Raw genomic sequence first — 24495 nt, forward strand, 5'->3', positions numbered from 1 at the left:
CTTCCAAGAAGATGAGAGCTAGCAAAAATGAAACACCTGAAAGATCAGAAATTATAAGAGAAGCACCTCTCTGGGAGTTGAGACAAGACAACAGGTTTCACTCACTGCACTCCCCAGGAGAGGTTTCTGCAGCACTTGTGAGTGAGTCTGAGCAGCTTGGCAGGAGCCCAGGACACAGAGTGAGCGGGAAGCCCTGCACCCTGCTGGGGACATGGAAGGATAAGCCCCTCTCCCAGGCACACCACTGTTCCTTGGGAAGCCTGCACACACACTGGAGAGACCCGCTCTGCCATCAGTCATGGCTGTGCCACAAATAATGCTCTCAGATCTTCTCATCTCAATAACCACCCACAGTAATGCAAGAGATGAACGTGGTAAACAAACACGGTTGTATCAAGACTCTGGCAGCAAGGGGGAAGCTGCTCTGAAGAACAGGTGTAATGCTTTTACAGGAGCTAGTGATTAAATGCAGCATAAACAGGAATAAAATCTAAAAAAAAAGGTTCAAAACACACAGAATTCCTTTTGCACCTGCCTGGATTTCAGAGTACTGTTAGCAAACTTTGATCAAGCAAAGTCTTTCTTCCCCCAGCTGCCCAGCTACAGAATAAACTGATTTGAGTTAAAAAAATATCAATTTTTTGTTGTTTTCCCACACGGCTCCAGAAGCCGCTGTACTGACAGAAATGATGGTACAGCAAAGAGTTTGTACACGTGAAAACTGCTTCCAAAGCACCTCAGTATTCTCAGAGTTTTGAAGCTTCAAGTAGATTTTACCAGCTGATTAAAAACATTACAAAGATAAAACCAGAAGCCTTCAAGGCCAGGTGGGTGGGGCCCTCAGTAACCTGATCTAGTGGAAGTTATCCCTGCCCATGGCAGTGGGGTCGGAACTGGATGACCTTTAAGATCCCGTCCAACTAAACCATTCTGTGGTTCCACAAGAGGCAGCCAGAGACTCAGTCCTGGATGGAGTGTCCTGCTCACTGAAAGAGGTTCTTGCCTTCCATAACACAAGATGTGCAATGGTCTCTATTTCATAATTATTCCATAGGAGTAAAATGATTAAACTAAAACCTGCATTTGTCTAAAAATCACTTGGCAGCTTTTACAAAAATCCTCACGCCGAAATCAGGAGAGTGATGATGAAGCGTAGTGTGTTTTTTTGACTCTTTTGGACAGCAAATCAAAACCTGCCAAGAATCAGTATAAATACAGTTAAGTGTCACTACTGGCTTGCAAAGGTCACAGAAGAAAATGGGGCACCAAGTGTAAGTACTCTTGTTTTGAATAGCTGTCAAAAAAATTAAGCATCCTGTCCTCCTGCAAGAGCAGGAAAAGCAGAAGCATTCAGTTTCTCTTCCTTAAAGCTTCCTCTAGTTGCATTTAACAGCTTCAAACCTCAGCTTCCTGTTTTTTTTTTGCAGCAAGGGGTTTAAGCTTTCCTAATCTCATCCAACTGTTAGGGAGAAACTCTCCCACCTGGCAGTCAGCTCTGGCTGGTTTCCAAAGACCTCCTCCTACAGCACCCAGCCTACATGCCAACTGATGGTTTTCCTTCCTCAGGCAAAGCAGCTGGACATGTGAGAAGGACTTGTTGACCCTTCTTTTGAACACATTATTCTCGTCATGGACACACAGTCAAGACTGCAAAACTGCATTATGTTTTGTTGAAGAAAAAAGTAAAAACGAGAGACTGTGGTTGGAGCTGGAAGGAGCAGCTCAGCCAGAAGTGAGAACGATGTGATTCTGAGCTTGTGGGTCAAAGTCCAGAGATGCGCTGGTTCAGATGCGCACCAAACTGAAGAAGTGTTTCTCATCAGCTCGCTAAACCTCAGCACCCACTGACCTATTCACCATGGTGGGGAGAGATGAAATAACCTGGAATTTTGTCTGGAATGACAGAAATATCTGTCCAGACTGTCTTGTCTGCCTAGCCCCCTGCTCCAAGATGATTTGCAGACTAAAATTTCCCACATCAGAGGCCTTGCTGCAAGACCACAGGTACTTCATCAAGGCAGGGAGAGCATCACACAGGCGTGCTCACAACTTTGAGCCTTCAGGCGAGCTGCAACACAACCATCACTAGGAACCAACGCTGTGCTCAGGTTTACTCCAGGGCCACATGCAGCGGAGCTGGCGCTGCCCCGGAGCACACCCGTTTCCTCCACAGTCCCCGAGTAACAGGTTCAGCTTGGCAGCTTTCACCACGGCGGCCCGAGAGCCCTGGGAGGAGCCCCACGGGAGCTGGGCAGCCCCGGCAGGCAGCGAGGGGAGTCCCGGAGCGGCTGACACCACCGGCTATAATTAGCGCAGCGCAGCCCGCAGGGCTTCCCCCGGCCGGCGGGAGCGCCCGGCGCGGAAGCTCCCCGGGACAACAACTCCGCCGGGCGTCAGCCGCACGGGACGGGGCACGGGAACCGGGGCCTTACGAATCACGGCTGGCGCCGGCGTCGCGCTCCAGGAAGACGATGTGCCGCGGGTAGTGGGCGCAGACCTCGCCGTGCACGTTGGGGATCACGCTGTAGCGATAATCGCGGCCGAAGAGCTCCAGGCACCGCCGCTCGATCCGCTCCACCTGCGCAGAGCCACCGCTCAGTGCCCGCCGCGCCGCTCCCCGCGCCCCCCGAGCCCCGGTGTCCTTACCTTGGCAGCGGCGGCACCGCCGCCGTCCTTGGCGCGGTACTGTGCCCGGGAGAACTCCAGCAGCAGCTCGGCCAGGGAGCGGTCCCCGGAGCCCGCCGGGGGGCAGCCGCGGGCCGCCGCCGCCGCCATGCCCGCGCCGCTCACCGCCGCCGCGGGCCCATCGTCCCGCCCGCCGCTTCCGCCCGCCCGCGACGCGCCCCTTCCGCCCGCTCCCGGCGTCATCGCGGCGCGCCGCGCTCCGCCCCGGGTGCCGAGCCCCGCTCCGGGTACCGGGCTCTGCTCCGACACCGCCTTTAGACCTGCAAAGAGACGGGCAAACGCTGTTGGGCCTTGCCGAGCCGCTCCGACCGTGGCGCTGGCCGGCGTGCCCAGGGCGCTGCCCGAAAGACAGAATCCCGGGGCAGGTTTCTATTAAAGAAGCCCCTCCCGGAGTGTGGTGGCACGCACTGAGCCCGTGGCAGAGGAGTTGCGGGGTGAGCGGTATCGCTGCCCAGAACACGGCTGAGGGCGGCGCTGGCTCGTGTGCCCGGGCAGTGTCACGGAGCCAGCTCGGGCTGTGCATGCACTGCCCGTGACGGGCACTGCCCGTGCCCAGCCGGAGGCACACGGCTCCTTGGGAACACAGTGTGGTTTTTATCTGCATTTGTCTAATTTGCAAATCAGCTGTGAATCTTCACAAACATTTAATGACAGCCGAGTTCAACTGCAGCTAATGCTGTGCATCTCGTTGCCTGAGAATGAAACTGGCCCGACTCGGTTTGGTCTTTGCTGGGTTTGGGACCGGTGTGAGGCTGGCGGGGCTGCGGCAGGATTTCGCAAGGGCACCTGCCGGCATGTAAGTGCCGACAGCCTGTGTGACACTACTGGCACAACCATTTACCCCAGCCCAGTCGTTCACCACACCTCGCCTGGCGCACGTTGTGCACCCCAGCCCTGTCACCACATCTGACCTGGCACAGCCGTGTACCTGGCCTCGCTTTGTCAGAGGTTTTGGGTCGACTCCTGCTGCCCCAGAGCGGCAGGAGTCAGTGGCGGCAACTTCCTTGCTCGGTCCCCGCCAGGAGGGTGGGGAAGGTCTGCTGCCCGCCCGGGGGCTACGCCGGCAGCCCGCGGGCCTCCCCCGGGCTGGGGACGGCTGCGGGAGGATGGACGCTCTCCCTGCGGGGGCACTCCGGCCAAAGGCAGCCACGCGGGGACCTTCCAGCACTTACCGGAGCCGTGCCCCGGCACCACCCCGGGCGGGGTCGGACCGGGGGAGAGGAATGGGCCCGGCAATCCGAGCCGAGCCGAGCCGAGCCGAGACGAGCCCGTCGCTGGGCCGAGCCCGAGGCGAGAGCAGCAGAAGGCGGCGGCGGAACGGTCGGATCCCCGGGGGGCGGGCTCGGAGGGTCTCGGTTGGGCTCGGGCTCGGGCGGGCTGTGGCCGGGCCGGGCCGGACGGGGCCGGACCGGGCTCGAGCCCGGGCTCGGCGGGGCTCGGCTCCGCAGTGCCGAGGGGGCGCGCGGCCGCGCGCGCGCGGCGGGAGCGCGCGGGGCGCAGAGGCGGCAGCCAAGATGGCGGCGCGGGTGTCGCAGGGCCCGGCAGCCCGCGGGCGCTCTTAGGCCGCGGCCCCCCCGCCCCGCCGACCCCGGGCGGGCTCCCCGCCGCCCCGGCCCCTCCCGCCCTCCGGCAGCGGCGGCCGGCAGGATGCTGCCCTCGCAGGAAGCCTCCAAGCTGTACCATGACAACTACGTGCGGAACTCGCGCGCCATCGGCGTGCTCTGGGCCATCTTCACCATCTGCTTCGCCATCATCAACGTGGTGGTCTTCATCCAGCCCTACTGGGTGGGCGACAGCGTTAACACGCCCAAGCCCGGGTACTTCGGGCTGTTCCACTACTGCGTGGGCAGCGGGCTGGCGGGCCGGGAGCTGTCGTGCCGCGGCTCCTTCACCGACTTCAGCACCATCCCCTCGGGCGCCTTTCAGGCGGCCGCGTTCTTCGTGCTGCTCTCCATGGTGCTGACGCTGGGCTGCATCACCTGCTTCGCCCTGTTCTTCTTCTGCAACACCGCCACCGTCTACAAGATATGCGCCTGGATGCAGCTGCTGGCAGGTACACACCGGCACCGGGAACCACCGGCACCGGGAGCACCGGGCTGCCCCGGGCCTGGCGGCAGGGACGGGTGGGGAGGATGTGGGCAGAGCTGAGCCTGCGGCACCCTAGGACCCCCCGGCAGTGGTAGTGGGGTCCCTGGCTACAGGGAACAGCAAGGTTGCTCAAGGAAGCTGGGCTGAGTTCAAACACTGCAGGGCTGTGGTTCTAGGATCCAGCCCCACAGTTTCTTGGGACACCCAGGGCAGGTGCTAGTGCTGACAGATGAGCAGGAATGGGCGCCTGTTTGGACACTGGCACTGAGGCTCCCTGTTATCCCCTGGCCACAAGGAACGCAAGGGCTGCTCAGGAAAGCTGGGCTGGGTACAGGTACTGTGTATCCATAGGGCATCCCAGCCAGGAGCTGGCCCTAGGACGTCCCAGGCTTTCCTGGAAAAAGCAGGCCAGGCAATGGCACTGACAGAGCACCATAAACAGGTTCTGGCTCTAGGCACTGGCACCTGGGTCTCCCCAGCCAAAGGTTGGCCACAGGGAACATTGGGATCACTCAAGGAAGCTGGATAGGTACAAGCACTCTAGGACCATGGGTCTTCTCAGCCAAGAAATGTCCTCAGGACACTCTGGGGATTCCCGGGACAGCCAGACCAGGCACTGGCACCAGGAATGGTCGCACCTGCTTGGGGCACTGGACCCTGGGATTCCCTAGGCAAGGTCTGACCCCAAGGAATCATAAGGCTCCCTTATGGGAAGTACACAGCTGGAGAGCGGGATCAGGGACCACCTCAGGTGACTCCAGAGCAGGCACCGACCCTGGGACACCTAGGCAGTCTGGACCCTCAGGACATCCTGGGCTAGGGACCCACCTTGGGGCACTTGAGTACACCCCAGTCAAGGACCAACATTGGGACACCCTACAACATGGCCTAGGACACTGGATCAGCCCCCTGAATCCCTGGGGATTCAGACACCCCAGCACACTCCACATCAGGGACTAGCCTCCCAGTCAACCCCAGAGATGTGGGGTTGCCCCTAAGAGATACTCACTTTAGGGGAACACTCATCCTCCAAAGGAACCCCAACACTGGAACAAGTGCATGCATGGATCCCCCATCCCTCTAAAAGTTCCCTTCAATTCCCCCTTAAAGACATATTGTACCCAGGCCCCCTATATCCTGCATCATGAAAGGGCTGTGAGGACAGCTCTCTCCAGTGCTTCCCACAGCGTACACCATACATTTACCTTGATGTCTCCCCAGAATTGACCACTCAAGCCCAGTAATTAAGCCCCCCAAATGTGACCGTGTCTATAGATCCTCCTTTGGTCCTTCCACAAATGAAACCCCACTGTAGATGTACCCCAAGACCCTCACAGACTCACTCCTCAAAGTGACACTGTGCAATAACCCAGACCTTTCCCTAGAAGGTGACCTGATGCCCATATTGATAGGGATTCAAAGTATCCCCTTATGCACAGACTTCCAAGGTGTCCTCACACAGGGTCTGTTCTTTTGGGAGAAAGATCCTAAGGAATGATGTTGGACTTCCATTGGTGGCAAGACCCTTCACTTCCTTCTCTGCACAGTTTTACCAGGTGTGGACACTTACTCTCCACTGCATAATAAGTGTGAATAGACCTAGAGCTTCCACTGGAAGGACCTACAAGGCCCCTTATTCTTAATGGAAGGACCCCATTCATCCCCTCTGTGAGAAGGGCCCTAGTCCTTGATGTGGAAGGATGCAGCCCCTCTGTGTGAGGACCTTTCAGCTAGCCCAGCTCTTTCCTTTGCAGCTGGCTTGGGCTGGAAAGCCTGACCTCCTCTTACCCAGATCAGGACCACAGCCAGACCTGGAGCTGTGCTGGCTTATCAGGAAATTCCCTCATCTTTAATTTTCCCCGTCCTGAAGATTTATCAGTTTAAAGCAAGCTCAGAGCCCAAATCCTACTGATTGTCGGCAGCTTAATCAAGTGGCGTGGGGTGCCCAGCTGCTACTGCTGCACAGGGAGCTGTGTGCAGAGGGCAGCCCTGGGTCTTCTCCCCAGTGCCTCCTGTCCTGTCCTGGCTCAGTTTGGGTGGCCATGACAGCACTTTGCTGTTGTCACCCCTGGGTACCCTTCACCTTGCCTTGGGGCTTGTCCTTGGTCACACTTTGCACCTTGTAATGACACGTGTTGCTGACAACTGCACTTGTGAGGACCCTGAGTGCTCAGCTCAGTGGGGCCATGGACTGGCTCTTCTGGCCCCAGCCAGCCCAGGTTGGCTTGGAGCTCTCCCAGAGCAGCGTGGCTCCATGGCTTCTCTGTCAGGGAAGGTCCAAGGCATCATTAACAGAGACTGGCCCTCCACCCTAACCTGAGACAGGACAACATGGGAGAGCTGCTGACCTACAGGACAGGCTGATGTTCCTGTCAGAGAGGGCCTGATGCAGAGGTGGTGGTGTGGTGTGTCCCAGCAAGAGAATCTTGTCTGGCAGAGGTCAGGCAGGGCTGAACTTCCCTGGGAACGTCTGAGGCAGCCACAGGTGGATGTGTTACCTTGTGCATGGAGAAGGAGCTGCCATGACCTATGGAGAGAGTATCACAGGCCAGATCTTACAGCAGGGACACAGCCTGGTGCAGGCTCTGGCACATCATTATGGCAAATTTCAGAGATTCATCTGGCTGGGAGGTTGGAGGATTCTGTTAGAGCAGAGAGTTTGGAGGAGCAGAGAAGGAAAGGAAATTCCTCCTGCCTCAGTGAGGGTTTAGCTGAAGAAGGACTTGCACTACAGCAGCAGAAGCAACTGTGAGGCCCAAAGTCTCTTGGTCTCACTGGTGAAAGCCAGGTGAGGCAGGTGACGGGCAGAGAGATGGGGCAGAGGTATCCCCACCCCATCCCTGTGGGATGGCCGGTGCAGAGTAAAGGGCTGCTGATTGTGCATGGATGGGCTCTTCAGAGGAGAAAAACCAAGTGCGGGAATGTGGGGGAGGACGATGAGGAATTCAGGATCTCTTTCAAAAAAACCAAAAAAACCAACCAACTTTAAATCATCAATGTCTAATTAGTGAACAACAATCAAGGCAGGGTTTAATTAGAGCTTGACAGAAAGCTCCAGCTCAAAAGCCACTGCCCCCCTAGGAGGAAACTGGATCTAATTAAGAGGAAAGACTCTGCTTTATCGCAAATAGAAACGTGGCCATCTGCCCTGTTCAAAATCCAGTAACGCAAAACTGGAGATTTTGCTAAATCCTTCTGTTATAAAACCAGAGATGGGCCCTTAACATGAGCATGTCAACAACTGTATGACTGTCAGCACCTGATGCCACCCCAGTACTCCAAATTAGTGGAGGAGCACCCTCAGAAAGTTCTGTGGGATTATGCTTTAAGAGAAATGGGCTGTTGAGGGTGATCCCCCTTGGGATTTGTCTGCAGGAAATCAGAGCATAGGAATACATGACCACCAGGCCAGCCAGGAGCCTGAGCATTCCCTCTGATTCCCCAACACTCTGCTGTAGTGTAAGATACAGTCACCCTGTGAGTTTACTCAGAACTTTGAACAAAATTGTCCTGGTGCCCAGCATTAATGCCTCTGCCCAGCCAGCTCTGTGTGACCCTGCATCCATGTGCCTCCCATCAGGATGATTACCCCGAGTGGTACCCAGGGTTGTTTCCAGAGGGTCTTTGGTTTTGTACTTAGAGTATATTGAGGGTCAAAAGAGGCAGCCAGCTGAGCACACCATGCTGCCTGCATGGAAGAATTGACTGGCCACATTTTTAGGTGTTTTCCTGTGCTCCAGGTCCAGCAGTCAGTGTGGTGAGACCTTCACACTCCCTCCCTTAGGAATACATGACATGTGGTGCCTTCTCACCTGGGGGCCATGCTCTTGGCCTTAGGGCTGGGCTTTGTCCTTATCAGTGGCCTCTTGGCATTGATTGTGCCATGACCAGCCATCTTGCCTGATGGAGAATGTGGTGATACATATCCATCTGAGCTCTTTTCTCCTTTGGGAGACTCCCTTCAGAGCTACACTCACCTCTTAGATGGGCCCTTCCAAGGCCTGAGAGCAGAGGCAGGTCCCTGAGCAGGGCTTCATCTTCTGCACCTCAGCTGTGTTTGCCACTGTCTCAGAGGGGACCCCTTGCATGGCATGGTTTTGGCATATCCATGGAGAGGAGTAGTGAGGGAGTTGTTGCCAGCTGCTGGGTTGAGCATGGTGGAGCTGTGTGGTGGTGTAGCCTCAGCCCCAAGGGAAAGCAGGGTCTGGCCTGGGTGAGCGCTACAGCCCCAAAACCCTCCCTGGTTCTGACAGCAATGCAGTGGCTCTGCTGAACCACATCGGGACAGGGTCATCTTCCTGACTGTGACTTGCTGGAGACCCAAGTCCTTTCAGAGACTTTGAGTTTAAAAATATTGTTTTAATGGATATAAAACTCATTCATTGAAATTTTTAATGAAAAAATATGAGGCAGATACCACTGCTGCAAATTGGCTTGGAGTGTAACTGGGACAGCTGCTGAGCATGAACTGCCCGGGGAGGTTGTGGGGTCTCTGTCACTAGAGTAATTCAAAACCCGTCTGGACATGTTCCTGTATCACCTGCTCTAGGTGACCCTTAGCAAGGGGGTTGGACTAAATGGTCTCCAGAGGTCTCTTCCACCCTTAACTGTGCTGTGACTCTGCAGTTTATCCTCAGGCCCTTTCTCTGCCAATACTGCCCGTATATGAACCACTTCCACCTGCTGACCTTGCAGCAAAAATAACAGCACCACAAAGCCCCTCAGCATTTGCTGAATTACTGTCTTCTGGATCCCCAAAAAAGCTTTCCTGAAGATTCCCCTCTTCTTCCCCTACCACTCAGGTCTTTCAGGGGACAGGAGCCGGGCTGCAGCCCATCCCTTGCATGCGTGCAGCGCGTGTGCTCCGCAGCAGCCGCCGCCGCGGGGATTGCGCGCAGCGTGGGCCTCCCGTGGGGCTGCTCCTGTGCCCGTGTGCTCGCGGGGAGGGGCCGGCCCGGCCGCCTCGGAGCTGCTGTGTCCTGGAGCTTACATCCCTGAACTGTTGTTCCAGATAAAGTAACTGTCAGTTCTGATTCATACCAACTCGTAACTCTATTCTGAATCCTGCTGATTTTTTGGCACAAAAACAGCCTGTGGAGCAAAACGCCGTAAGGGAGCTCGTGTCTGTGTAAATGGCCGGTGCTCGCCGTCCAGAGCACTCTGCCCTTAGTGCTGATTTATTTTTGAGGGATTTCAGTTTTTATGGGGAGGAGGGGGGACTGTGTTCGTCCCCTTTCTGTTTGGTGTTCAGCTCTCAGGAGGTTTTCTGGTGAGAAGCAGCCACTCTACACCCCAAGAGCACACAGCCCAGCCCCTGTTCCCTGGGTTCTTTGGATGTGCTCTCTGTCCCCGTGCCAGGTTTAAAAAGCCCTTTTTGGACCCAGTGATTGCTGGTTTTCCCCCCATTACCTCACATCTTCCCGTTTGTGTGTTCTGTGGCAGTGTGATGCTCTGGGAGAGGTCACATCTCAGCTGCATGTCCTGAGCTCCTTCCATCCATGGCAGGCAGAAGCAGTAAAAGCCAGTTTTCATTCACACCTGCAGACTAAACTAGACAGAAAAAGTAATTTAGAAAATCAGATTTTAATCCTGTAGGCACAGCTGCTCAGGACAGGGGCAGTGGTACTCAGCAAACATGGGGGTTACTCAGACAGTCCAAATTAGCTAAATGCACCTTGTACCAGGAGATGTTATCCTTCCAGGAGGAGCCTCCTCTTTCTGCTCAAATCTTGCTCCAGTGTTGCAGCCTGAGTCATAACATTGCATTCCCTTTGATTAATTTATTTTGTGAGGATATCAAAAGCCCTTGAGATGCCCATGTTGTTTCTAACGGACCTTGACGAGGGAGCACTGGGGAGTGAGAAGCCATGAACCAGCTGTAAAGGCAAGAAATGCCAGCTTTATGGGGTCAGAGCCCCAGCCCCAGCAGGATCATCCTCCCTCTGCATGCACCCTGTCCGAGTGATCACTGAAATGCCTGCTCTCAAAACTGTCTTTACAATTGGAAAAACTACAAGAGGGAGTTGGAGCCCAGGGCCTAGGGGCAGGATAGCAGCTGTGGGGTGTGACAGACCAGCCAGCTGTTCTTGGTGCCACTGACAATGAGGACTGGCACCACACACTCAGAAGAACAGGAATTAAAAGCAAAATGGACAGGGGATGGGTTATTTTTTCCTCTTTAATAGTGGCTGTTCATAGAAATCATCACCTGGTGCTTTTCTTGTGGTTTTAAGGCATAGAAATGGGCTGCTTTAAACAAAACTCAAGGTTTTCCTGCAGGTCTGCAAGGAGTTTTGGGGCATTTGGAGGTAAGTGCTGGCAGAACGGTGCTGTGGGCAGAGGGATGGGCAGGCAGAGCCCTGACCCCACATCCCTCAGACCTGTTGGAGAGGCCAGCACTGAGGCCTGTGGATTGTATGGGGATCCCCTCCTTATTCTTGCTCTGCTTTTCAAAGTCACTCCTTGTTGCAGGCACAGGAAGGTGTTTCCAGGACATTGGGCAGCCTGGGGAGTGCACTTTTCTGCAATTCCCCAGGAATTGCTTGTGACAGAGCAGAGGACTCGGCTTGCTGCTGGGAACACATAGGACAGATGGGAAGAGGAGAGCCCTGAGCTGCTCTTCCCCAGGAGAGCACCTGCCCTCAGTAGCACAGCCTCACCTCAGCCACCTCCTGGGGAGCTGTAGAGTAGTGAGGGGTTTTTGGGAAGAGGCCAGTCACTCTCAGGCAGAGGCATTTGAGTATGTGTGGTGACTTGGGCACACACCTCTGCCCAGTAGTAAATTTGTTGTTTAATTCTGTCAGATGGGCTGTGAGGGCATGGGCAGAGATCCTGCAGCTGCTTGGTGGGACAGGGCACAGACTCCCTTTGCCCTGGTGCAGTACAGAGCAGGCACACGAGGATGAGAGGGATCAGAACAAGCAGACACAGGCTGAACCAGGCAGTGTTCTGGCAGTGGCCATCACTGCAACTCCTTTGTGATTGTGCTGTGACAATCCACCACACGAGTGTCTCCCATATCTTTTTGAGCCACCCTGCTTTTGCCTTAAACCCTGTCTCTCATGTCCTCCATGACTGCTGTGGCATTGCTGCCTGTCCTGCCATGTTTGGGACCTGCAGATGTCCTGGGAGACCCTCTCACCTGTGGTGTTTTCAGAGTGGTGAGCTCTTGGCAGGCTTCTGCTTTACCTGGGCCGTTGGACCCACCTTCACCCCGAATGATAGCTCAGGAATGCAGAGGACAGGATACTGCCTGCAGAGTCCAGGGACAGACCCAGGGGCTGCTGTTCTGCTCCTGTGAAGGACTGACTGAGGGCTCTGCACAAAGGCTGGGAGTCTGCCCAAGCCCTTGCTGGTGTAAGTAAAATGGGTACCTGATTTTTTAACTCAAAATTGCCTACCCTCTTGGGCACAGCCCTTGTTCTCCTTTGGGCCCAGAGTGGCTGCTGCTGAGGCCTGCTGCCCACCCAGGCAGCTGGAGCTGCTGCTTTCTGTGCTTTCCCCCAACCTCACTGCATACCTGTGGTCCTTTCCTCCTCCTCTATGATTTCAGCAGATTTATTACAGCTGTGCCCATTTCCAGGCTGGGCTGTGCCAGCCTGAGCAGTGCTGTGGGGGTAAACCCACCCCCTTGCTGGGGATTGTCACAGAGCACCTTAGCTTGTTTCACAGCTGCACTGCACTGGGAGCTCAGAGGATCCTAAAATCCTCTTAGCATCTCTGCTTTCACAGGAACAGTCCCTGGCACAGGTCTGCTGCACCTGATCCCCTTTTATTCAGGCCCTCAGCTGAATTAATGCCATCCTATTCCAAGGTGCCCAGGTCAGCAGCAGGCCAGGCTGCTCCTCAGCGTTTACCATGCAGTGCATGGCGTTGGTGCTGACTGTGTTTCCTTGCAGAGGGTTTGGGTTGGCCCAGTCCCAGACAGGCTGTGCTTGGCTGGGAGTCCCTGGTGACGATGTGCTGGAGCCACTGGCTTGGCTCTGTGCAGCTGTGTGGTGCCAGGGTGGCACCAGGGCTGTGCATTGCAATAAATCAGCATGCAGGGCTTGCCACTGTCCACAAAGACTTTTACCAAGGGGGTCAAAGTGGAGGAGTTAGAGACCAGGCAGCAGCTGCTGCATGGCATAATGTGCCAGTGCCCCTGTCCTTTCCTGGGCACAGTGTGATGCCCTGCAGGCACTTGCCTCCCTCCTGGGATTTCCCTTCCCCATGGAAAGCAGTTCAAAATACATGCCAGCACCCAGAAAGCTCATGCCAGACTGCCAGCTGCCTGCCTGCAGGGTGTTTGCTGAAAAGGATGGAGAGAGAACTTCTTACTGCTGTGGGCAAAAGCCTCTTAGTTGTTCCTTAACTCAGGGCAAAAGTACCTGCAGGGCACTGCAGCCAACATCATTACTATTTTTAGCTCTTCCAGCTGATATAGGGTGAGGAGCTTTTGTACTTGCTGTAGTCAGAAAAAGTCACCTCCTTACCTTGACAGTCACAGGCTTTGTGACATTTCCATCCCTGTGTTCCCTGATGTCTCCTTGCTTAGCACAGAGTGTGCTGGGTGGAGGCCTGCTGGGAAGGTGACCCCTCTGGGAGTGCTGCTTGCAGGCTGTGGGGTGGTCAGGTGTGGGGGCTCCTGGGGATGCCAGTCCTCTCCACAGGCAGCATCCCTGCCCGCAGTGTACTGGTAGCTCCTGCCCACATGCAGGGAGCTTGTAGTAATAAGGAAAGCCCGTGGGCAGCCACTGATCCTGTAGCTGATGCTGGAAGAAACGAAGAGCCTGAAGTCCCTAATTGTGCATTGGCCAGGTTTGGGACAGCCAAAAAGGCAGTCCCAGGGCTCCTGAGGCAGTGGTGGCTGTCACCTGCCACACTGCCCGGCTGTCGTGGGGCCAAGGTGGGCTCCCTGCCAGACATGGGCTGCACTCACGTACTGACTGGGGGGTTCAGCACCCACCACTGTCACTCTATTATTGTCTCTGATGCTTCCCCCTCCTCTCCCTCTTGCAGCGCTCTGCCTGGTGCTGGGCTGCATGATCTTTCCCGACGGCTGGGATGCAGAGACCATACGGGACATGTGCGGGGAGAAGACGGGGAAGTACTCCCTGGGCGACTGCTCTGTACGCTGGGCTTATATCCTGGCCATCATCGGCATCCTCAATGCCCTTATCCTTTCCTTCCTGGCCTTTGTTCTCGGCAACCGGCAGAACGACCTGCTGCACGAGGAGCTCAAGACAGAGAGCAAAGGTCAGCACCATGCAACTGGGCGGATCCTGGGTGGGAGCAGCCTGGCAAGGGTCCCATGGGCTTTACTGCCACCTACGAGGCAAGCCAGGCTGGGCAGGGTGGGAGGCAGCCAATGGGCCTCTGCCCTGCCTGACCTCTCTCTCTTCTGTTTCCACAGATTTTGTTGGCACTGCGGTAAGCCTTGAGTGTCACTGTCCTGTCCCCTGTCCCTCTGTGGTGTCTCTGACTGTGCTTGGTGTCTGTGTGACATGGGATGGGATGGGATGGCACGGGACAGGACGGGGTGGGGTGGGATGGGGGACCCTGGCTGTGCAGGCAGCAGGGCTGGGGGCAATGGGGGAAGGGAGGCAGCAGAGACAGGGTGGCAGGGATGGGGATAGGCATATGCTGGGCACATGCAAGTGACACGGTGCAGTAAGACCGGCCCAAGTCCATCCCCAACCTGCTGTGCTTTTCCCGCAGAGGATATAAGGCCGACCATCTGCAGCAGGACCCTCTTCCCATGGCCGGCAGCCTGGGCACTCACTCCCTGTCCTGCCCTTCATTTGCTGCCAGCGGCCACACAGCGTCCTGCGCCGCCCTCCGGGCCCCGGTGCCCGTGCCAGGGATGCGCCAGCCGCCCGCCGCATCCATGGCCACCTCCATGTCCACGCCGGCACCACCATCCCACGCACCCTGCCAGCTCCGTACCCACCGCTGCCTGCGGGCCGCCGCCGGGGGAGGATGCCTCAAACCCGCTATGTTCAAGAACAGAATCCAGCTGCGGTTTTGTTTCAAGGAAAAAACAGTCTTGGAGTTTTTAACAGATTTCTACATCCCCAGGACTCCTGACCTGCTGCCTCCCACCCGAACGCGCACCCAGTGACGCCCCGTGCCGGCTGCTCCGGGTCCCGGACCCCTCCCCACTCCCATTTTGTACAGCTCCGTGATCCTGTCTCCACAGCCAGGGGACCCGGTGGCCGGAATGGGGCCCAACCCCTACTTTTACATGTAAATTCATATTCTCTAAACAGGGTAAAGTGACTCGAGCCCCTTTCCCCCCGCCCCGGGAGTCCAGCCCAGGACACGGTGTTTCCTGGTGCGTGGCCGGGGCCGCAGGCTGCTGCTCGCTCCCCTCAGCCTGGGGACCGCAGGGGCCTTGCTGCTGCCGGCCGTGGGACACCCGACTCGCGCCGCCGCTGAATGTAAGCCCTGGTAAGTGGGAGCAGCTGAACATGCAAAACCCCCGGGTGGGCACAGGAGGACCCCCCCGCCAAGACCCCTCCCCGAGCCGGCCGCGGGCCGCTGCCAAACGCCTTCCCTCCCCATCCCCATACGGTGCTTTATCTCCACTGGTGACAGCAAGGCTTTCCCTGCCACACGGCATGGCCGGGTGTACCTGAGCACTCCTGTACCACCCGACCTCCTGCTGTACCTCGCTGGTGATGGCGTGCGGGGAGCCGCTGGCTGCTGCCCCGGCGGCCTCGGAAGTGCACACACAACACCCGAGAGCCGACACCCCGGCACGGGTGGCTGCAGCCTGGCTGTGGCTCTGCTGGCCAGGCCAGCGTGTGTGTGTGGGCTTCCCCTGGCCACAGGGGCTTGGGTCACCACAGCCCTCGCAATGCAATAAAGTCCTCAGCACTGGCCGTGTCTCAGTGCGAGCAGCTGGGGCTCCTTGCAGGGCCCAGGGGCTTGTTGGGGCCCTGTCGGGGCTGGACCCAGACACTGGGCAAGGCCAGGGAGCAGAGTGAGTGGGAGCAGGGAGCAGAGCGGCACCACGGTCCTGGGATGGGGCCACGGAGCGTGGAGGCTGCTGGGGATGGCAGTGAAGGGCTCCACAGGACCCAGCGCCTCACCTGGCACCAGGGGTGGGCTGGAGCAGGTAAGTGGTTCCCTGAGGCCCTGTGGGGTGGCAGTGGGGGATGGAGCTGTGTCGAAACACCATCTGGGAGCCAAAGCCACCGGGGATGGAGTGCGTGCCAGCACTCCTGCCCGTGCCCTCCGCCCACCATGAGCCCAGCGGTGCCCACATCCCTCTGACAGCTGCCCTCCAGAATGAGGTCAACAGGAACTCGCAGCGCCCGGGTCTTGCCAGCTGAATTGGAAAAACAAACCAAGAAAATCAGTGGAGAAAGGAATACAGTAGCTGTAATATATCTGTATTTTAGTACAAAGTTTGATACAGTGTTTCACAAAACCTTATTGAAAAATATAATTCAAACCAGATGAGCTTGGAGCCCTCTGTTGTGGGGAGGGTTGGGATGGGTTCTTCCCGGCCATCACTGAAGGAGGTGGGAGGCCAAAGAAGCCCCTGTGAATGTCTTGAGCTGTGGTGGGAAGCCCACCCTGCAGCCTGCAGAGCTGAGCCTCCACCCACATGGGCTGGCACACAAGGAGAGGCTCTGACCAGAGGGAGTCCCCAGAGAAAGGCTCTGTCCCACTTCATGGCAAAGCAGGGGGTGGGGCAGGATCCCATCCATCCCTACGAGCCTTTAAACCAATCCCTTCTGCTTGTCCACAGTGCAGGACGAGTGGTCTGTCAGCTCACTGACACAGACTGATAGGAAAATCCATTAAATCCATCAAAAACCTCCTGAAATTCATCAAATTCCAAAGTCTTGATGGAAAAAAAACTACATAGCTGGTCAGTTTAATGGCATGCTCTGGTAGAGTAGTGGGGAGAGCATTCCAGGCTGTATGAGGGCAACATGGGGAGCTCTGGGACTTACAGAGAACCTTGGCCAAGTCTGGCTCCCCCAATGTGGGGCACGCTGACAGCCCAGGTGAGCCCTGCAGATGGCAGAAGCAGCTGAGAAGAGCAGAGTTGGTGCTACCCACAGTGGCTTTCAGGGAAGGAGTAGTGGAGATGGAGCCACTCTTTTGGGGGACACAAAAGGACAGAATGAACCATGACATTTCCCAGAGTGTCAGGGGGAACATTCTCACAAGTGAGGGCAGTCGAAGACCAGAAGCCATGGGCACCTCAAACCAGCACCTACACATGCACCTGGCAGGCCCCACGCCAGGCTCAGCCCATGTCAGGCTTCCTAAAGAAAAGGCAAGCAGAATGAAAACCCTGGATGACAGGTTCTGGCACACCAGAAACCAGAAAGCAGGTGCAGTGGTGCAGGGGACATCCTCCAAATCCATCTCCTTCCCAAATGAGCCTGGGCAAGAAGAACAGCAGCAGCAGAGTCAGAAATTTCACAACCCCAGTCAGAAGCTCAGGGAATTTCCTAAGGAACAGCAGCTCCCACAGCAGCTCCTAGCTTCACCTGGCAGAAGGCAGGAGGGAGGTCTGCAAGGATTTGCTTACCCTGCAGGAGACAGGGAAGAGACTTAGATGCCCTCAACCCCTCGCCCTATGTCCTGGGCACTAGCGCTCAAGGTGGTAAGAAATTAAACAAATACTAGTTTTCAAGTTAAGTATTTTTATTATCAAAATTATTACATCTCTTGTGAAAGTTCAAATGTTACAGCATGGTGTAAAAACTCCACTAGAGTAAGAAGCTACAGCCCCCACCTTTCCTAGAGCTTTCCAGGGTCCCTCCCTCCTGCCCCCCTGCTGCGCCCGAAGGTGCTGGAGCCTCTGGGGAGGGCCCCCTTGGCCCCCTCCTGCCGCCTGGCAGGGCAGAGCCCGTCTGCCCCGTGCTGCTCGGAGCACGAAAGGGGAGGCTGCACCTCCAGGGCTAAGCCAAGTGAAGTTTACACCTATGTTATACAGTATACAGACACCCAACTGCGGGGTGACAAGTTCCATCCCAACACGCTCACAGCCAGACAGTGTGAGAAAGCTACTCTTTGTTTCAATATTTTAAAAGTCTCCCCTAGGCTGAACAAACACCTGATTTCAATTGTGAATTAGAGAAATCTGTAACAGTCCTAAAAAAAGAGGAAGAAGACTGTGCATCTGCAAGGAGGGGAGACAGACTCACAGCATTATGTTATCCAAGAGAAAGGAGAAGTTCCACTGCAGCACCAGGGATGACACCTGTCATATATTAGCTAACCTACTATGGTTATAACTGAATATAAAATTAGATAAATAAAAACACGCCCGATATTACAGTAAACAAGTGAGAAAGAAGCTGGCAATCGTATGGAATTGAACACACAGCGCACTGTGTCTGGGCTGGCTCTCCTGTCACGCTCAGTGACAGTGGCTGGGAAAGACCCCACATGGCACTGCCTGGAGAGCCTCTGGCTCAGCACAGACCGGGGTGCCCACCCACCACGCACCACTGCCCCTTACAGCCCCCCTGCTCCTCTGCCTGCAGCCCCCCGTGTGCCGCAGCATCACTTGCCCGCTCAGGCCCCCGGCCATCCCCTGTGCGTTGCGCACCAGCAGCCAGAGAGCCCCGGCGCGGCAGCACACGGCCCCAGCCCTGCTCCTGTTCACAGCCTCCTTACGCGACCTCAGAAACACTCGTTCACCACAGACCTGCAATGAAGCAGTACACGACAGCACACCCGGATCCTCTGCAGCCACAGGAACCCGCTCCAAGCCCCTCCCAGGCTGTTTGCTTTCTGGAGACTCTCCTGTCCTGGAAAAAGCTCCGATGGCGGCAGTGGCGACCCAAGCCCAAAGGCAGCCATGTGCGCTCGTCTGCTTGTGACTGGAATGATCGTAACGGATTAAAGCCCTCCCCAGAACGCACTGAGAACCTGACCTATAAAGAGATTGGAGTTAACTTCCCCCAACATTTCCTTTTAACTGCTTTTGAATTCAGAATTGTGTCCGTGCTGCATGTGTGACTGTGGCCATGGGCACGGACCAGAGACAGAGGCTGTGCCACAGTCATTGCACTTGAACCATTTTCTTTTTTTTTTCTATTTTTTTTTCTGTTTGTTTCTTTTTGTTTTTGCAATGTACCCATATGTCAGGGAACTGCTTTGCTACAGTCTCTGCCTCAGAGAAATCTGTGTTCTCCTACCAGGCCAGAGGCCAATACTGCTCACAAATCTCACCCGTGCATTTTCGACCTCAGCCTCTGACCCCTGGCACCCCAGCATCAGGTGCAAGCTTTCAACACCAGCCCAGGAGCCACTTCCAGGGGTGACCGGAAGGAGCTATGGGCAGTTTTGTCCTCCTGAAGTCCAGGCAGCCCTAGGAAAGTCCTGTTTGAGTCTTTACTCCAGAACCTTGAAGCTGCTGCAGTCTGTACTGATGGACACTGCCTCCCCCGCGGTGCGGATAGTGTTGTGCATTGGAAATCACTGCGCCCCGGGAGCCCTGGTAGAGAACAGACTGCCCAGAGCTCGGCAGGCTGATAGTCCGCAAGTCTGACTGTAGTGAGCGAGCACTTTGGGGAGCGGAGGAAGAGCCCGACACGCCTGTGCAGGGCTGGGAGCCCGGCTCCGAGGAGAGAGAGTCCACAGCTGTCTGCTGTGCCGGGCTGGCAGCCGCAGGGCAGCTCTTCCTCAGGAGGCTGCTGCTGACACTGCCAGAGTGCTGCTGGCTGCTGAAATACCCCGAATTCCCTGCAAACAGGGCAGAGGAGTCTGTGGAGACCGAGTGGGCAGGGCTGGAATATGAGGTGGAGGAGAGGGATGTTTCCGAGGAACCATGGGACAGGCTGTGTCCTGTCCTCTGTGCTGCTGCTCGGTAGCTGTATCCAGGAGACGGCGCGAGGTGCCCTCTGTACGGGGAGGAGTTCTGCTGGAGCAGGGTCTGTGATTCTGCCTGGGGACTGTCAGACTGCAGCAGCTGAACAGGGCATGCGGGAAAAAAGGAAAACACATGTCAGACTGACTTCCCCGTTTCCGACCTGCTTCTCATCCTAAGGTGCTTAGTGCAGCACTATGAACAATGGCAGCTAAGCACTGTTCCCCTCCTTATAAAAGCTTTATTTCAGAATGGGCAGATAAGATATGAAAGCATTTACCTGGTAGCTGTATCGAGAAGGACTGTAAACTGCTGGTCCTTTGTGGGCTTCTGGAGTGTCTCCTTCTGCTGCATCTGCAATGTACAGGCAAGATGTTAAGCCTCACTCCACCAACTGAGCCCACTGCAGCTCCCTCTTAAATGCCACTGCACAATCCAGCCCTTGTGTTCCAGCCTCCCCAGCCACCAGCATTTCAGAAACTGAAGAAACCCAGCAAAAGACCATTGGGAAACCTCAGCATATGGGAACAGCCACATATGTAAGAGTGGCCACTCCCCTCACACCGATGTGCTCTGGTTTATCACAAAGCCCACCTGCCTTGGACAAGCCTGTCTGAATGACCACACCTGAAGATAATGCACAGACACAGCCAGGGCTCCCCTGGCTCTTCAGTAGGCTATGAGAGGCAGAAGGCAGCTTCTAAGGACTCAACAATTTCTCACTCAGTCTTGGTTACACGAATCCACACTAGATACAGTTACATCTCAGGAGACAAAACTGTCCTTAGAGGGCTGTCAGCAGGATTCTGTGGTGGGTTTTCCTCAAAAGCAGATCCAGATGCTTCCAAAGACAGACATCCCATGCTGCCATTTTGGGGAGTATGGTTTACAAGCCAACTGAGCTGCTAGAAACAGAGATACTCCTGGATGTATCAGAAATGCCTGTTTTTCTAACAGGCCAAGAAGATGGAAATGCTTTGAGGTTTGAAGGGCACCAGCAGCATACAGCACACTCTGATCCACCTCAGATATGTAAGAAATCAAGAGAAATAAAATGCAAGAGTAAGCCTTTCTTGCACTTCAAGGGTGGGTGAGCTTCTTGTCCTACTGTATCACTGAACTTGACCTGGGGTAGGCAAGAAGTACTTACTGCAGTGACACAGTCAGTGTGCCAACTGTGTGCTTCAGCTGCTACCCCTGTAACCACGGGTGGTGATCCTGCTTTCTGCAGGAGGGGTGAAGCTGCTGGGACGAGATGATTTCACATCAGAGTTCTCCTGCAGACTAATGAGACAGAACTGTTTATCTGCAGCATCTCAGGGATTCTCAGCAGCTGCGTTTGAAATGCCTTGGTGAAACAGTGTTGGTATTAGTATCAAATTTCTATGACAGATGTGTCTCAGTCATGAAACAGGACACGCTGCCTCAGTCTGTTCTGTACTTCTGCCAGACAAGTCTGGCTTTGCCCCAGCTGCACTGACAACAAGCAGCAGCGCCAGTAGTGCCCATGGTTCTGTTGCCATTGTCCTCTCTGTGCTATATCATAGTGCTGGCTTGGCTAACACGGATCCGGATGTAGCTCTTGTCTGTTCTTGAGGCTCAGAAACTCCCTCAGGGCACAGGCCCTCACAGACACTGGGGTGTGAAGCTTCCAGCATGTGTCCTGTGCCACCTTCCATTTCTGAAATGTCATCGATGCTGCAAGGGGCTGTTTGGTGACATTCCAAGTAATGCCTTAAGTTTTAGCCTTTGTATTTTTCAGATTCTGTGCTGCTTTAATGCGCAACTCTGAGCTTCATATTAAGCATTAGCAAGTTCTCTTCACACAGTAGGTAGACAAAACAATCCTTTTCCAGCTTGTCCAAGGACAACTGTTACAAGCTCCAGGTCCAAAAAGTACAAACAACGGTGAATTGAAGAGAGAGAACAAGGAGGATGGAACTTCATAACCTAAAGCTATAATTGCACAATTAACTCCAATATGCAAATGGACCAAAGTGTGAGACCATGTGACCGGTCATCCATTTTGTGATCATTTTGGGTACATCTTGGGTGTGGGCCTGGCCTGGCTCTTGTACTACCCAAGGTGTATCCTTTAAGGCCTTTTAATAAATACCTACTTTAACTCTGTCTAACCTCTGTTCTAGGTCAGCCTTCTCAAGGCATCACAAGTACTGCAGAATGGCAAAATTCAGAAGTTTAGGGCATGTTTTGTTAAAAAGTCAAGCACAGAAGAGCTGTTTAATTCAGACATTGTGATTAACAGAAGTATGAGAATAAGAAGAAATGTAAAGATCTCTGAAAGAAAATCTTAAAAAGATTTTCTTAAAAGGCTGGGCACACCAGTAGGGCTACACAATTTACTGGCAGTGCCTGTTCCCAGAAGGAAACCTTGACAAGTTAAAGACTACTGAAAGACTAAATTACAAATGGTAAATAAACTGTGACCTTTCTGAATTTGCTTTATGTAAACTTAAAAGCTAGAGCCAACATCTTCCTCTCCCATTCTCAATACCTGCACAAGGGAAGGATGTGAATAACTGCTCTTCTTGGCTGTACTGGCCTGGGTCCACCTAAAGCATATATGAAGTGACAGGTTTTGCTGAGAGCAGCTGCAGTTCCCAGAAGCGTGCAATGCCCACAAATTCCATTTCACTGCTACATGCCTCATCAGCAAACCCTGCAACTTTGGGATTTTTTAGTTCCTGTTAATATTATCTGCTACAGCAGCAGCAAGTGAAAATGTGCATCTTCATAACTCCTCCAGGTGCTACTAGGAACAGCAGGGACTCAGCCACCCATTTGTTTGACTAAGAAGCAGAACAGCAGCTGGGGGAGGGGAGATGGCTCAAAGAATCTAAACAAGAATCTAAACAAGCAGCTGAAGAAATTGCCAGAGCAAGCAAAAAAAGAAAAAATGTACTTTGCTGCGCTAGGATGAAGGAAACAAGATGACTTTTGTCAGCTGCAGCATTAGGTTTTCACAACTCAGAATGGGATGGGGTTTATATAACAAGAAAGAATTTATCAGTGCAGATGAAAGTTTAACTCCATCCTAATTCTTGAGTGACACTGAAGAGCCAGAGCTGTACAGGTTACACTGGGCAAAGACCTGTACCAAGAGCCTAGATTTTTCCCACCCTTCTAAAAATAACCAGGAAAGCCAATTCCACTGGTATGGGAAAGAGAGGGGATAAGTCACACAAGAACTCCAAATGAGAAGCCAATTTTCAAAGCTGGTCTCAAACATACCTTACTGCAATTGGGGAAAGTCTGATTTGGAATGAAGGAAATACATACCTGCTCTAAACTGCTCAGAAACAAGGTAATATACTTGTCTGAATGTGCACCCAATGACGATTAAATTACAGCTCTTTCAGAGCATAGGAGGTGCTAACCCATCTGCCCAAGGATAAAGAATTTGTCAGAGTCAAGGTGTAGGCAATCGTGAATTCAATTCCTAGAAAAAAATCTAGAAGTCTTCCAGATCTAACAGAAGAGGGATACAGGCTCAAGCAATATCTGAGTAACAGTAAAGTTTGGTTTGCAAAAGGCAGCTTTGATAATGTTAAAGATGAAGGTACAACTAACCAACTTCACAGACCAGCTGGCAAAGTTATCCAAGCCCATAATTTCCCACCAAGCAAACGTCCCCAAGTCTCACCATCCTACCTGCATCTCTCTCCAGAGCGCTGTCCTGGCTAGGGGAGGATTCGTGTCTCTGGGACACCTTTGCACCGCTCCGCAGCACCTTCTCCAGCATCCCCCGGCCCTCCCGCAGCCTCTCCACTGAGGTCGGCACCATCCTGCAACAAAACCCCAGGGACAGCTGAGAAATGCTGTGACATAGCTGAGTGCAACATCACCAATGCACAGGGATCAGAGACCACCAGCTCTTTAGACAGATGAGGAACAAACGAACTGCTGAACTGCTTCTGCCATGTAAAAATCCTCCAGTGGCATTTCAGACTGCTGGTCCCTGCTATCATGATGCCACTGTCCTCAGAACACCAAGTCTTTAATTAAAAACATGGTATAAACATCCAGTTCAGTAAATCACCTGGTTGCAGAAAAATCATTTTGAGATTCAAGATTTTTGAAAATCCTGGTATTGGCTTAAGATTAACTGCAGTTATTTTGCATAATTATGTTCATTTAAACAAAGCAGAAGGAAGCTCAATACCTTTACGATAATACAGTGCCAAGACAATATGGTTGGATACTGCAATATTCCAGAGCAGAGCTAGCTGGGCCATTTTGCCCACTAATGCCACTTTGTGCTGTTAATTTTGTAGTGTGAAAACTCTCCACTCAAGATTAATGCTAGATATCATTCCATTTTTTAAGTGTCTTGTCTAAGGTTGACAAAGAGGTGAAGTGGCTTTCCTAAAGCCAAACCACTGAAGAAAAACAAGAGCTACAAACTTCAGGCCTCTGGGTCAACATTCATTCTACTATGCACAGGACCATCCAAATCTCTTTGGAAATGTTTTTTTAACCTACAGACAGCATCACCATGACCAGGGATTTACAATGCCTTTACTCTGGACACTGATGAATTTGTGCCTTAAAAATGCCTGAATTTAAATATTTAGGTTATATTAATGCATTGCCTATGATGGAAGCATGCATATTTACTCCATATTGACTGAATTCTGTATTTAATTGTTGTTAAGAGGTATTGAAAACTGTCCTTTCCATTAGGGGTTTTTTATTATTTTGTTTGCTTGGAGACTTGTTTTCTGCAAGGCTGGGTTTACTGGGCAGCAGCACATCTGTTTACATTGTGATGGCTTTATCCTGGAAACTGATATAGACAAACCATTGTGGTTTTGTCTTTTTTTTTATGAAAGCTATTCTCAACTATTGCTGAATTCAGCAAAAATCTGGAAAACCCT

General features: G+C 53.8%; 3 protein-coding genes across 6 annotated transcripts in view; 1 reads left to right on the forward strand and 2 right to left on the reverse strand.

Annotated features, from left to right (window-relative positions):
• MTMR14 (myotubularin related protein 14) overlaps nucleotides 1-4093 on the reverse strand; it is a 32463-nt gene extending 28370 nt beyond the window's left edge. For all 4 annotated transcript variants that reach the window (XM_072934965.1, XM_030282838.4, XM_030282837.4 and 1 more), the window contains exons 1-3: nucleotides 3858-4093; nucleotides 2647-2945; nucleotides 2433-2578 (exon numbers count right to left, since the gene is read on the reverse strand). In XM_072934965.1, the coding sequence (XP_072791066.1) occupies nucleotides 2433-2578; nucleotides 2647-2868 (368 nt within the window). In that variant the 5' untranslated portion in view covers nucleotides 2869-2945; nucleotides 3858-4093. The remainder of the gene's footprint in view (nucleotides 1-2432; nucleotides 2579-2646; nucleotides 2946-3857) is intronic.
• LHFPL4 (LHFPL tetraspan subfamily member 4) lies at nucleotides 3980-16218 on the forward strand. Its single transcript, XM_002194956.6, has 4 exons — nucleotides 3980-4738; nucleotides 13774-14010; nucleotides 14168-14184; nucleotides 14473-16218. The coding sequence occupies exons 1-4, from the start codon at nucleotides 4333-4335 to the stop codon at nucleotides 14479-14481; spliced, it is 669 nt and encodes a 222-aa protein (XP_002194992.2). The 5' UTR covers nucleotides 3980-4332; the 3' UTR covers nucleotides 14482-16218.
• Nucleotides 16219-17406: 1188 nt separating this feature from the next.
• SETD5 (SET domain containing 5) overlaps nucleotides 17407-24495 on the reverse strand; it is a 65100-nt gene continuing 58011 nt past the window's right edge. Inside the window, exons 22-24 of the mRNA XM_041718822.2 lie at nucleotides 23270-23403; nucleotides 19878-19951; nucleotides 17407-19699 (exon numbers count right to left, since the gene is read on the reverse strand). Of these exons, the coding sequence (XP_041574756.2) occupies nucleotides 19100-19699; nucleotides 19878-19951; nucleotides 23270-23403 (808 nt within the window). The 3' untranslated portion in view covers nucleotides 17407-19099. The remainder of the gene's footprint in view (nucleotides 19700-19877; nucleotides 19952-23269; nucleotides 23404-24495) is intronic.

Source organism: Taeniopygia guttata, chromosome 12 (assembly GCF_048771995.1).
Source record: "Taeniopygia guttata chromosome 12, bTaeGut7.mat, whole genome shotgun sequence".
In the NCBI taxonomy this organism is placed as follows: domain Eukaryota; kingdom Metazoa; phylum Chordata; class Aves; order Passeriformes; family Estrildidae; genus Taeniopygia; species Taeniopygia guttata.